General features: G+C 62.5%; 1 protein-coding gene across 1 annotated transcript in view; it reads left to right on the top strand.

Moving 5' to 3' along the window:
- The first annotated feature begins 6,624 nt into the window (after window positions 1–6,624).
- The window catches only part of CRTC1 (CREB regulated transcription coactivator 1), a 23,994-nt gene continuing 18,623 nt past the window's right edge, over window positions 6,625–11,995 (top strand). Inside the window, exons 1-5 of the mRNA XM_045299242.1 lie at window positions 6,625–6,682; window positions 7,120–7,295; window positions 9,306–9,443; window positions 10,128–10,189; window positions 11,881–11,975. Of these exons, the coding sequence (XP_045155177.1) occupies window positions 6,625–6,682; window positions 7,120–7,295; window positions 9,306–9,443; window positions 10,128–10,189; window positions 11,881–11,975 (529 nt within the window). The remainder of the gene's footprint in view (window positions 6,683–7,119; window positions 7,296–9,305; window positions 9,444–10,127; window positions 10,190–11,880; window positions 11,976–11,995) is intronic.

Genomic DNA, 11,995 nt, shown 5'->3' with positions numbered 1-11,995 from the left:
CAGCTGGCGCCGGCATCCTGAGGGGCGTGGGAGACCTTGGGGGAAATGTTCTGAGGAGGGAGAGTGTGTGTGTTTGTTCAGCTCTCCCTGCCCCCGTAGGAGGAGGAGGCATGTTCGGGGGCACATAGGAGACTCCAAAGATCTGTCTACGTGACTGTGAGGGAGCAGGGACCCATGCCCGGGAGACCCGCCAGAGCGTGGCACCATGCTCGAGCTGATGGCCTTGGCTCCCGGACAGCCCTGGTGCAGAGCCTTGGGCCCGGGAACGAGGCAGCCTCTGAGATGCACAGGAAGCCCCCGCTTTCCCAAGTCCGAGAGCCCCTCCCAGCAGAAGCACATCAGGTCACGTCATGTGCTCACACATACCGGGGCTGGTGGTGGGCAGACCAGGCACGGGAGGGGTGCGCAGGGTCCCCGTGGCAACCCGCCTCCTCCCCCCCAACAGGCAGGATGGTGCTCTTTGCAGGGCGGGAGTGGGTGGGGGTTGTATTGTTCCTTGGCTTGCTGGAATCCAATTTTGTTTTCCTAGAACAGAGAAAGAGAGAGGCGGCAGGAGGAGGCATCACTGAGATGGGTTGGGGCCACCCTCAGGGGCTCAGGGGCCTCCTGCATCTCAGTACCGCCCAGCCCGACCGACTCACCCACCAGGCCTCAGCTTTTGGGGTGGCGGCGGCGGCAGCTGATGGCATCTGGCCCTGAGTTGGGGAGACGTGTGTACAAGTGTTTTGTGGTTGCTTAACAAGTGACCACAAGCCAGGCAGCTTAAAACAACCGGAGTTTATTTATCTGAAGTGTGTTTGTTTTTGTTGTTGAGCATCCACAGCAGAACACTCGCAGTGCGGCAGTTTCCCCATGGTGCACCTCAGTGACGCTGAGTGTGACCCTGGGGCTGGGCGGCTGTCACCCCTCCTCTCCTGAGCCGTTCCTCCCCTGTCAGCGTTCGCTCACTGCGGTCTGTCGGAACTTTCAGCTGCTTTTAGCGGTGGGAGCCCACGTACCGCCCCAGACGCACTGCCATCAGCTCCATCAGGACAGTGTAGAACTGACCTGGCGGGTTTCTGAGACTCAACTCTTTGCAGCAGTAGAAAGCCTCATCTTTTTCCCTCGGAGCGCCTAGTGGAGTCAAACTGCTGACCTTGCAGTTCGCAGCCCAACACATAACCCACTATGCCACGAGGGCTCCTGATCCCACGTAACTGGGTCTTTCAGATAGTCCAGTGCCCCAGCTGACCTTCTTTGCTCATTAACTACCGTTGGGTTAGTAGCAGAACTTTCGTGTCTCCTGGTTCTGGAGGCCGGAAGTCCAAAATCAGGTTGTCAGCCTTTCAGCTGGACCACATTCTCCCTGAGGACCTAGTGGGGGCCGTCCCTGTCTCCTGAAGCTTCTGATGGCTCCGTGAGGTCCTGGACGTGTGTCCGCATCATTCCAGGCTCTACTTCTGTCTGTCTGTGTTTCCTGTGGAAGGACGCTGGTCATTGGATTCAGAGCCCACCCTAATCCAGAGTGAGCGCCTCATCTTGAGGTCTTGAATTTCACCACATCTGCAAGGACTTTGTCTCCCCAAAGGTCCTGTCTACAAGTTCCAGGCAGACAAGTATTTGTGGGGGACATCATTCAGCCCACCATGTTCCCCAAGCCCCTGTCACTTAGATCCCAAGCAGAGAACCCTCCTGCGGCTCACAGGCCGCTCTCCCAGAGCCTCCGTGTTCTCCGCTCTCGCTGGGAGGGCCTGTGCCCAAGGCTGAGGGGAGGCAGGCCCTGCCAGGTCAGCGGAACTCTCTGGTCTCAGAGTGCTGTGGACGGGAGGGTGTGCTGAGCCGGTTGGCCGCAGCCCTGAGAGCTGGATAGTGGCCCTCCTGGGCTGGCACTTCCTCTTCTGGAACTTTCTCCCGGAGGACTCGTCCAGCATGCAGGTCTGTGCTTGGAGCTGTTCTCTGCATCATTGGCCAAACGGTGGGGACCTGGGGTCGGGTTGTGCCAGTCATTGGCCTGACCCCACCTTTCTGGAATGTTCTTCATGGTTGACCAGGGGAGCCTGGGGCAAGCAAGGCTGGCGGCTCTCCTGGTGGCGGTTCTTGCAGAGGGAGCTCCAGCAGGGACAGAGGTGACAGCAGCCTCACCACCACCACAAGGGGCAGGAACAGGCGGATGTGGGGACTGAAGACCAGGGAGGGGCCGGCTTGGGGAGGCGCATCATTCCTGTCACCCGGCATTGTTATATGGGGCAGGGCCTGGCAGAGGGCAGCAGGGAGAGATGCCCGAGCAGGACTGGGGCCTGGAGGGGGAGCTGGTGGCCGCTCAGGGGTCCGAGGACCCCTTTCCACACTGCCTCATGGGGCCAGGGGTGGGTTTCAGGGCTGAAAAGAGAGATGACCTCTCGCTTCGGGTCAGCTTTCCTGGGGAGGCCCCTGCAGGGGCAGGAGGCTGTGCAGAGTGGGTGGGAGGCGAGTGCCCATTGGACCTCCCTTCTGGGCAGTGCTGAGCCCCCGTGCACGCTAGTTCAGGCCGCTGTGGTGGGCTGGCTGGGTTTCCCCAAAAAACGTGTCCTGAGGGCGGATGGATGGTCAGGGGCATGGGAACACCCAGCCTGGATGGTCAGGGAGGATAAGGGCGCCCAGGTGCATGTCTGGCAAGGGGATGACGGGCCCCTGAAAAGAATCAGGTGGGGCTGGTGACAGGACCTTGAAGTTCTGGGTGCAGGCGGGTAGGACGGGATGTGGTCTGGCCCAGGAGGAAGACGGCTGGCTCCGTCCAGAAGTTGGGAGGCCCCTGAAGTGAGGAGATGGGGAGGCCAGGCCGGCCCACAGGCAGTCATGCGGGGCCCAGGGGACCGTGGTGGCCCAGATGAGGGTGACACAGGTTGTGGGGTCTAGCCACCCTGTGGGGGACTCCACGGGGAGGAGTGCGGAGCCAAGGGGCCCCCAAAAGCCAGGGGAATGGAATCAGCCCCTTAAGCAGAGCAGCTGGAGAGGATTGCGATTGGAGGGCTGCTCAGAAAGGCGCTCCTGAAGCTGGCCCTCCTCCGTCTGAGCCAAGCCCCTTGGACGCTGCGGCTGCTTCCAGGTTCCGCCGAATTCCACACGGTTCTCTTCGCAGCCAAGTGAGCGGATGAGCCTGGGAACCAAGTTTAAACAAAGGTTAATAAAGTCTGTGCTTCGTAAGAAGGAGAGAAAGGGGGTTGGGTGGGGGGGGGGGCGCGAACACCAGTGTGACAGAGAAAAAGAATCAGAGAAGAGAGAGAGAGAGAGAGCGCTCGCCAGACACAGAGCTAGAGAGACAGAGACGGTGGGAGAGACACAGAGAAGGAGAGACTGTGGCGGCCGGCGGGGGCATTAGGAGGGTAGCCTCCACCCAGATGGTCAGCTCTCAGCGAAGAGCGTCGCCCCTGAGGCAGTGTCCCTGCCTGTGTGTGTGTGTGGGGGGGGGGGCTGTGGAGCCCATTGGCCCCTTAGGACTCCCCTGTGGCCGCATCCACCCACCGGCTCCCCCCTCCCCCTTTATATCCCGTGTCTGTGCTGAGCGCCACCACCAGCAAGGGGGACAGAACGTGCGCTGTGTGGACACCCCGCTCCCCAAGCCCCGAAACTTGGCAGCAGCCGCGGGTGGGCCTGATTAAAGGCATTCCGGCGCATGGTGTGTTTGTGTGTTTGTGCTGTGTTTACACGCTCCGGGCCAGCGCGGGGCAGCTGTGCAGCGTCTTGGACAACTCCGCTGGAGCCTGTGTGAGTGGGGGGTGGGTGGAGGGGTAGTGGTGGGGACGGGGCGGGGAGTGGGACACACACTCCCTCTTTGTCAAGGGGCTCCAGTGTGCCGGGCGTAGCCCACAGGCATCCGGGGGCCACGGCTGGACAGGGCCGGGGCAGTGGCAGAGTCCCCAGCACACGTCCGTTCCGAGGAGACGGAAACGTGGAAGGCAAAATTCGGAAACTCTCAGAAGAAAACATGGGGGCATGAGCTTCAGGACTTGGATGTGACCCCAAAAGCTCAGGCAACAAAGCAAAAATAGGGGGATCGGACTGCCCCCAAGTTTTCAAAACGGCTGCGCGGCCGAGGACGTTGGCAAGCAAGGGAAGCATCGGGCAGAGGCGAGGCAGAGCCAGGCAGGCACCCTGTCTTGGAGGAGGCTCTAGGCTCTGGAACACGTAAAGCAACCCTACAACTCAGCCAAAACACCGAGCCCAATTACAACAGGACCACAGACTGGGGCAGACGTCTTACCAACGAGGCTACTCAAATGGAGAGGCTCGGCTTCATCCGTCCCCAGAGAGACACAGGCCCAAACCACAGTGACACACCATGTCACCCCCAGGCGGATGGATGGCTCCCATCGGGAAAGTGGAAAGCATCACCGAGCGTTGGCAAGGAGGTGCAGAAATGGGAGCCCTCCTCTTCCCCTCGGCTGCTGGGCACAGAGCACGGTGCAGCCGCAGTGGGACACCGTCTGGCAGCCAAACACAGCCTCGGCACGGGACCCAGCCCTTCACCCCAGAGGGTCGGAAGCACGTGTCTCTGCAAATGTGTACAGGAAGGTCCGCGGTGCCCCTTTTGTGGGAATGGCCCAGATGCCCACCAGCAGACGAACGGGCCAACACAGCGGGTGCACTGCCACACTGGCGTATGAATGCTCGGCGACCCACCCACGGGGGCCCGTGTCGAGCTGTGCTCCGGGGGCTCTCCTAAGGTCCTCAGAGGAGCTTTGAACCTTCAGCCTTTTGTGAGCGGCGGCGCACGTTCACCGTCTGCCCCTGAAGAAGAACGAGACTCGGGCGTGCGCGTGTGTGCGGTGACGTAGGTGACCCTTGAAGACATCATTGAGAAGGGTCCCGCTCCTGTGAAATGGCCCAGATAGGCACGTTGGATGAGTGGCTGCCAGGGGCCTGGGAAGGGGCCGTGGGTTAGCACTGGGCTGCGCACCGCAAAGCCAGCCCTTCGAGCCCGCCGGCCGCTTCTCAGGAGAAAGATGAGATTTTGTACCCCCGTAAAAACGACAGCCTTGGACACCTACGGGGGTGTCCGCGCTGCCCTCTAGGGCCACTATGCGTCAGAACTGATTGACCGGTGTGAGCCTTTTGGTGTTCGTTGCTTGAGAGGGGCACGTGGAGGCGTGACCCGCATGAGCGTCTAGGTGCCTTCTTCCAGCAGGCCCTGTGGGGGCTTGCCTCTCCCCGGGGACAGTGAGTGCATGGTCCACCAGGGATGCCCCATGAGCCCGGTGCCCAGCGGTCAGTCCCATTGGCATGGCTGATGACCCTGCTTAGGTGGAGCTGATACTTCACTGTCCAGGAATCCCCCCATCTTGAGTCCCATCTGGGGTGGCCCACGGCCCACTTTGAATCCCATCGTCGGGGTAGATCTTCCAAGGTAAGCAGAGATTTTTCAGGGAGGATCTTCCAGACGCAGCGGTCACCCAAGAGGCAGGTCTGAAGCCAGACTGGCTCTTTGGTCAAGGTTGCCCTGTTCTTCCCAGCTCCACGGTGTGGGGTTGCTGCCGGGTCGTTGCCAACTGACCGCAGTCCCATTTGATAGGAGTCGAACTTCCCTACAAGCCTCCAGGGCTTCCTGCTGCAGAACCACTGGGGTGTCAGGTGGCCCACCTGAATCCGTGGCTGAGCGCTTAACTGTGCATCACCAGGGCGCCTCACAGCTCCATTTGAAAACCAGAACTGCTTCAGACTCAGAACCACCCGTTGGGCCAGGGCAGATCCAAGACTGTGCTCTTCACAGCAGTAGAGGCCTCGTCTTTCTCACTTGGAGCAGCTGCTGGTTTTGAACTGCTGACCTTGTGGTTAGTAGCCCAACTCTTAACCACTACACCACCAGGGCTCCTCGCTCCATGTGGGGCCTTATCAAAAGGAAGGTCAGTGTCGTGACAAGGTTCCCTCGCCCCAAAGGCGGAGAGCCTTCCAGCAAAGAGGGTAGGGATGGGGGCTACCGTGTGTGTGTGTGTGTGTGTGTGTGTGTGTGTGTGTGTGTGTGTGTGTGTGTGTTGGGTGTGGTTGGGGCACTTGGGATCCGTCTTGTGAGGAATAGGGGTGGGTAGCCTCGATGACTCTCGTCCCAGCCCTGCCATCATGTCTGCACGCCTGCTCTCTCTGACCTGGACAGGTGCTGGCAGCCGCCCTGTGAGGACGTCTCTGTTGGCCTAGCGTGCTCTGGACGCTCGCCGTGTGTCCGAGCTGCCTCAGAGGGCAGACTGAGGCCTGCCGTGAGAGATGCCCAGAGGAGGAGTGGGGAGCCAGCCGGGCCCAGGGCAGGCTTCGAGCCGTTCTTAGGGAGTAGGGGTGGTCTCGGTGGATGTCTTCGTGGGCAGAGGCCCCCAGCCCAGACCCCAGGCAGTCCCAGGAGAACTCCCAACAGGGCCAGTGAGGGAACAGGCCAAGCTCTCTCTGGCTCGGCCCTGCAGCCGCAGGAAACAGCTGTTTACCTGTGTGAGGTGCTTGCCCGGGCGGGCGGCCAGTTCCCGGCTTCGCTTCCCTTCGTCCCCGAGGCCCCCCAGGCGGTGGGGGGCGGGGGGGCTGGCCCAGCGGCTGTGTGCACGGTTGCCAGAAGCTGTTTTTGAAGGAGGCGGGCGGCCTTGTTGACGTACACAGTGTCGCACCTAGCAACCCGCTCGGCTGCCGGGCATGCCGCCACCACAGTGGCCTGTCCCCCGCCCCCGGCCCGATGGCACTTGCAGCCTGGGTAGTACCCTTGCTGTGCCTTGTCGTTTTTGGGAGGGGGGCACCCAGGTACTACGGGCTCTCGGTGAGCGCCACATCCTAGCAGGCCCTCCCCAGGGGACTCCGTGACCCAGCGTCCAAGGCACTTGAATGCCTGGAAGGGCATGGGAGGTCCGGGGAGCCCGGGTCTAGAAGATGGCCTTGGGCTCCCTGGACCAGTCCCCACGGAGGGTGACATGTCTCTGCCTTGGCTTCTGGTCTGGCCGGGGCATCCCCCTGCAGTCCGCTGTGGCCATGAGCACCGCGCCCCCATCCAGGGCCCTACTCTCTCACACTCACTTGCAAACGCTGAGTCAGCTCAGAGGGAAGCGCCCCCCCCCCCTACTTTCTGGGGGCACCTTTCTCAGCACAAAGACAGCTGGTGTCTTTTGAGGACTGAGTCCGGTCCCTGTCCCCTAGATCGCATGGCCCTGAGTGTGCGGGCCGAGCACAGGGAGCCCCAGATGCTCCACGGCCCGTTGCATTTCTCGCAGCTCCAGTACCTGCAGCTGGGCCCCAGCCGCGGCCAGTACTACGGCGGTTCCCTGCCCAACGTCAACCAGCTCGGCAGTGGCAGCGCGGACCTGCCCTTCCAGGTGAGCCCCCAGGTGTGCCTGCTCCATCCAGGCCAGAAAGCGCAGCTGACGGGGCGTGCGGACAGCCGAGGCCACTCGATGATGGCCGGCCCCCCCGCCCGCGCCCCCAGAGGAAGCACCCCCTCTGTCAGCAGCCCGGGGCCCGGCGCCAAGTTCAGCAGCCGCTCCACCTGCCGGGTGGTGGGAGGGGGCTGGCCTCTGGACTTGGCTGGGTCTCACTTGGCTATTCGGAAAGTCTGGGGACCCAAGGGGGAGCCCCAGCGCCTGACCCCACTTCTCTGCCACGTTTCCTGGCTGGGGCCCACGCCTGGAGCAGAGCAGCGCGGACGAGTAAGGACGGCAGGGTGCGGAGTGAAGCGGGCCTCCAGCCAGGCCCCCTCCCCCAGCCAGTACAGCCTCCAGCACCCTGTCACCCACCCCACCCCCTGCACTGCTGGGAACCAACCCAGGCCCCCGCAGTGTTGCACTCAGCCATCTGGGCTGCTGGGCAGCGGCTCTAACTGTGTCCCCCCCCCAGGAAGATGCCCCCCAGCCGCAGGCTCCCCCACAGGCCGGGTTTCTTGGTTTCTACATCTGGCCAGTTGGGGCTGCTGTGGGCTGGGGAGGGGGCTTGGATCCCCGTCCCTTTCCTCTGGCTTCTTCCTCCTCCTCCACCCTCACTTCCCTCAGGTCCCCTCCGCCCTGTAGGAGAGGGTCTGTTTCAGCAAAGAGCGGGTCCCTGAGGGTCTCAGTGTTTTGCACTTTCGGGCCCAGGTGGCAGCTCCTGTGTCTGTGGTGAATGAGACCCCAGGCCCGGGCACGCCCCTTGTACACCCCCTCAGCCCATTGGCCAGACACGTGTCCGCTTCTCACCCCCTTGTTCCATGCAGCCTCCCTGCCCCCTGGGACTCCCAAGTCTGTCCCATGCCCACCCACGAGGCCCCCATCTTCTGAGTATGTGCACCCTGCTGCATGGGGAGGCCTCAGAAACACATGGGTGCCAACGTCCCCCAACCCGGCCTGGGACCAGACTGGGTCGGCCAGGGGCTTAGCTTCACCAGTGTCAGTCCTGGGCGGCCCTGGAGGTAGCAGGGCCTGCCCTTGCTCTCTAGGCCTTGGGTGTGTATCCTGTGGGGGGGGGCCCTGGTGATAGGGGGGGTCCCTGGTGATAGGGACCATCTGCCGTGAGGAAGATGCAGAAGTGCGTATGGAGGAGGGGGAGCCCTGAACCCAGCGCTGCCCGCCTTCCAGAAGAGAGAGGACGCTTCACCTCGAAGGGGCTCGTGGGCCCTGCTGCTGGGGGTGGGCAGAGGGCCTAAGGCCAGATGGCTGGGGGTGGGGCAGCCAGTCAAGGCTGACTAGAGCTGCCACATTCTCAACCGGACAGATGGCCCTGGCCTCCCAGCGCCAGGCAGCAGAGGGCTGAGCTGGGACAAGGAAGGGGGCGGGGGGAAGCTGGTCTGTCCATCCAGAGGGTCAGGGGACCTGCACCCCAGGAGGCTCTTGTGCCTGGCCCTGGGGTGCTGAATGGGAAGGTGCAGGGCTGTGGGGAAGCATCTGCAGGGCTGGTGGTGGTGGGCGGTGGGGGTGGAGCCAGGTAGGCATGTCTCCGGACTGGCCCCGCGCTTGGCACAGAGCCTCCTGGTTCCTGGGCTTCTGTGCAGCCAGCTGGACCCTGGAGATGTCCTGGCATTCTGTGACCCCTCTTGCCAGTCCCACCCCAGCCCAGAGTGACATGGGGTAGAAGAGGTGGTTGGAGGAGGAGGGGGCTGCCTGTACCTGGCAGTGGGGAAGGGGGCCTGCTCCATCCCTTGCCAACTCTGGTCCTGAGCTTGGGCCCTGTGCCTCCCAGGGGTGGAGGCATTGGGGGTGGTGAGGAGCTAGCCTGGGCTGCGGAACCTGTCTTGAGGGTGTCCCAGGTGAACCCCCACCCCCCAGCTTTGTTCCCAGGAGAAAGGCGGGGCCTGGGGTATACCTGACTCTCCTGCCGCTGGTAACTGGTGTGATTTCTCTCCCCCACCCCCACCCCAGACTCCCTTCCAGTCCACGGGCTTGGACACCAGTCGGACCACCCGGCACCATGGGCTGGTAGACAGAGTGTGCCGGGAGCGCGGCCGGCTCGGCTCCCCGCACCGCCGGCCCCTGTCGGTGGATAAGCATGGGCGGCAGATATCCTTTCTAGCGGGTCCTAGGGTGACCAGCAGACATGGAGGGGGCACAGGAAGGCAGGGCCGCCCTGCTCTCCAGGGTTCCAGGCATCAAGGGGCAAGCGGGAGGGCTTCCTAGAGGGGACAGCACATGAGTGAAGAGAGCGGGAGATGGGAGCAGAGCGGAGCGGGAGTAGGGACACATGAGGTCACAGGAGACACGGAGTGGCTGCTGGGGGTGGGGACACAGTCCTGAGGGGTGTAGCTGCTGGGGACGGCACATCCAGACAGCGAGAGAGGGCTCCATCTCACTTCAGCTAGCTCCCGCCCCACACGTGGGCTGCCCGACCCTCCCTGCCCCTCCTCTCCCCGTTGCCAGAGGCAAACTGGCCCAGGGGAAGTCCCCGTTCCCAGACCAGAGAAGCCCCTCTTCCTCAGGCCTGCCTCTCCAAGGGCCGGGGTTGTGTGGGATCGGTCAGCTCAGCACAAAGCCTCCAGCAGGTCAGCTGACTCAGGCCGTAGGCCAGGGCAGAAGCATTGCTGGGTGTTAGGATCACAGGAGTCCTCCGGGAGCCACCATCGGCCAGTCAGGAGCAATCACAGGAAGCCTCCGGATGCCCAGCCAGCTGTCCTGTGTGCATGTGCTCCGGGTGGGATGTCGCAGGGCTGGGGCCTGAGCCGCAGAGCTGACCCTTAACCGGCCCACGTGGACAGCTGCCCTTACGGCACCGTGTACCTCTCCCCGCCCGCAGACAGCAGCTGGAGAAGGTAAGTGCCCAGGCAGCACCAGCCCCTCTCACTGCCAGTCCAACAGGCGCAGAAGAGAACCGGGGAAGCAACTAGAAGCTTCTAGAAGCCAGCCCTATCCCGGAAGGCCACAGAGTTCATGCCCTCCCCTCGCTCTGTAACTTGTCTCGTTGAGAAAAGAACTGAGAAAAGAACGAGGCCACGGACTCGCTCGGTGCCGTTCTGTTCTGAGTGCTGCCCACGTGGTTGTTGTGAGCGGCCGTGGCATCATTTCCCATGCCTGGTGACCCCGTGTGCAGAAGCAAGCTGCTCCCCAGGGTTTCCACGGCGGCAACCTTGGAGAAGCTTATGGCTAAGCCTGTCTTCCAAGGTGCCTGTGGGTGGGCTCGAACCCACCCACCTTGTGGCCGGTAGTCCAGCAGGTACAACTGTCTGTGCCACCCAGTGCTGCACATTTTCAGTTGTGGAAATCCAACTGTAGACTTCGACTTTTCTCGTGGCTGGGGAATTGGCAGAATCACCATGCCCGTGCGTCACCACCATCTGAAAAGATCGGAACCGGCAGGAAGACACACACACACACACACACACACACACACACACACACACGGAACCCTGCGTGCTGCAAGCCCTCGGGTGCTCACAGAAAAGTGGAGATTTGAGTCTATCCGGAAATGCCTCAGAAGAAAGGCTGGGTTACCTCCTTCCCAAACCTCAGCCGTTAAAATCCCTTGGGCGCACAGTTCTACTGTGGCACATAGGAGGCTGCCAGGAGGCCGGGTCATCCCACCAGCAACCAAGCGCTCCCATGCCAGGCTCGGTTTCACCTGCCACACACACCAACTGAGAAAGCAGGCGAGAGCCTTCTGTGGTAGCTGTTCGCATCCTTGGCTTAGACGGAAGGAAGCTGAGCCCAGAGCGCTCAGGACACTCGCTCAGGGACACAGAGCGGGTGGACCCTTAGTGCCAGCCCAGCCACGGTCAACAGCCGCCATGTCCTCTGCACCAAGACGTTCAGTGGCTGGACCTTCCCCTGCCCCCGTGCACGTGGCTTACTCTCCCCAGAGAGCCCACTGTGCCACCTGCTCACGCAGCCGAGGGCCCTGAGAGACACAGCACCCCCATTCTGCCTGGCAGCCCCGGGGCTCTCGGGGACTTGCCCTGAGACGCCAGCCGTCAGGACAGCCCTGTCCTTGCAGCCCACTCCTAGAAATTGGGTTCCCAGAGCAGGGACCCTAGCCACCTCTGGGTTCCCAGCAGCATGGCCCCCTGGCCGACCCATCCTCCTCAGGGTCCCAAGGAGAGCATTCCTTCTGGGACCTTCTTGCAGCACTGTGTCTCTGATTTCCTCCCTCCCTGCCATACATGGTCCCTTCTCTGAATGTCCTGGAGTGGGGAGCCACAGGAGGGGCCCCCAGCCAGGCATGGAGGGGGGCTGACTTCACCACCACTGGGCTCCTGAGCAAGTGTCCAAGCCCTGTCTCTGGGGAGTCTCAGCAGGAAGGTCCTGTTCTCTGCCTGAGGGGACTGAGGACCAGCAGTAGCTTTGCCCAGTCCCCTTTGCAACTCTGTAGCGAAAGTGTCCAGGGTTTCTCCTAGGGACAGCCCTGCAACAATTCCCATACTGCCCATCCTACCCAGGGCTTGCCCATCTCTGGCAGGCCTGTGCCCAGGGGGTGAGGGCAGCGTTCACTGTCTCCTTCTGTCCCCAGGACCAATTCTGACTCCGCCCTGCACCAGAGCGCAATGACACCCACCCCGACAGACTCCTTCACGGGTGGCTCCCAGGATGCCCACCAGAAAAGAGGTACCGGCATGGGTGAGCTC

The sequence above is a fragment of the Echinops telfairi genome, unplaced genomic scaffold (genome assembly GCF_000313985.2).
Source record: "Echinops telfairi isolate 266 unplaced genomic scaffold, ASM31398v2 ScPeMD7_7457;HRSCAF=8495, whole genome shotgun sequence".
In the NCBI taxonomy this organism is placed as follows: domain Eukaryota; kingdom Metazoa; phylum Chordata; class Mammalia; order Afrosoricida; family Tenrecidae; genus Echinops; species Echinops telfairi.
Note: the sequence above shows the minus strand (reverse complement) of the source record. Positions and strands in the feature narration are given on the sequence as shown.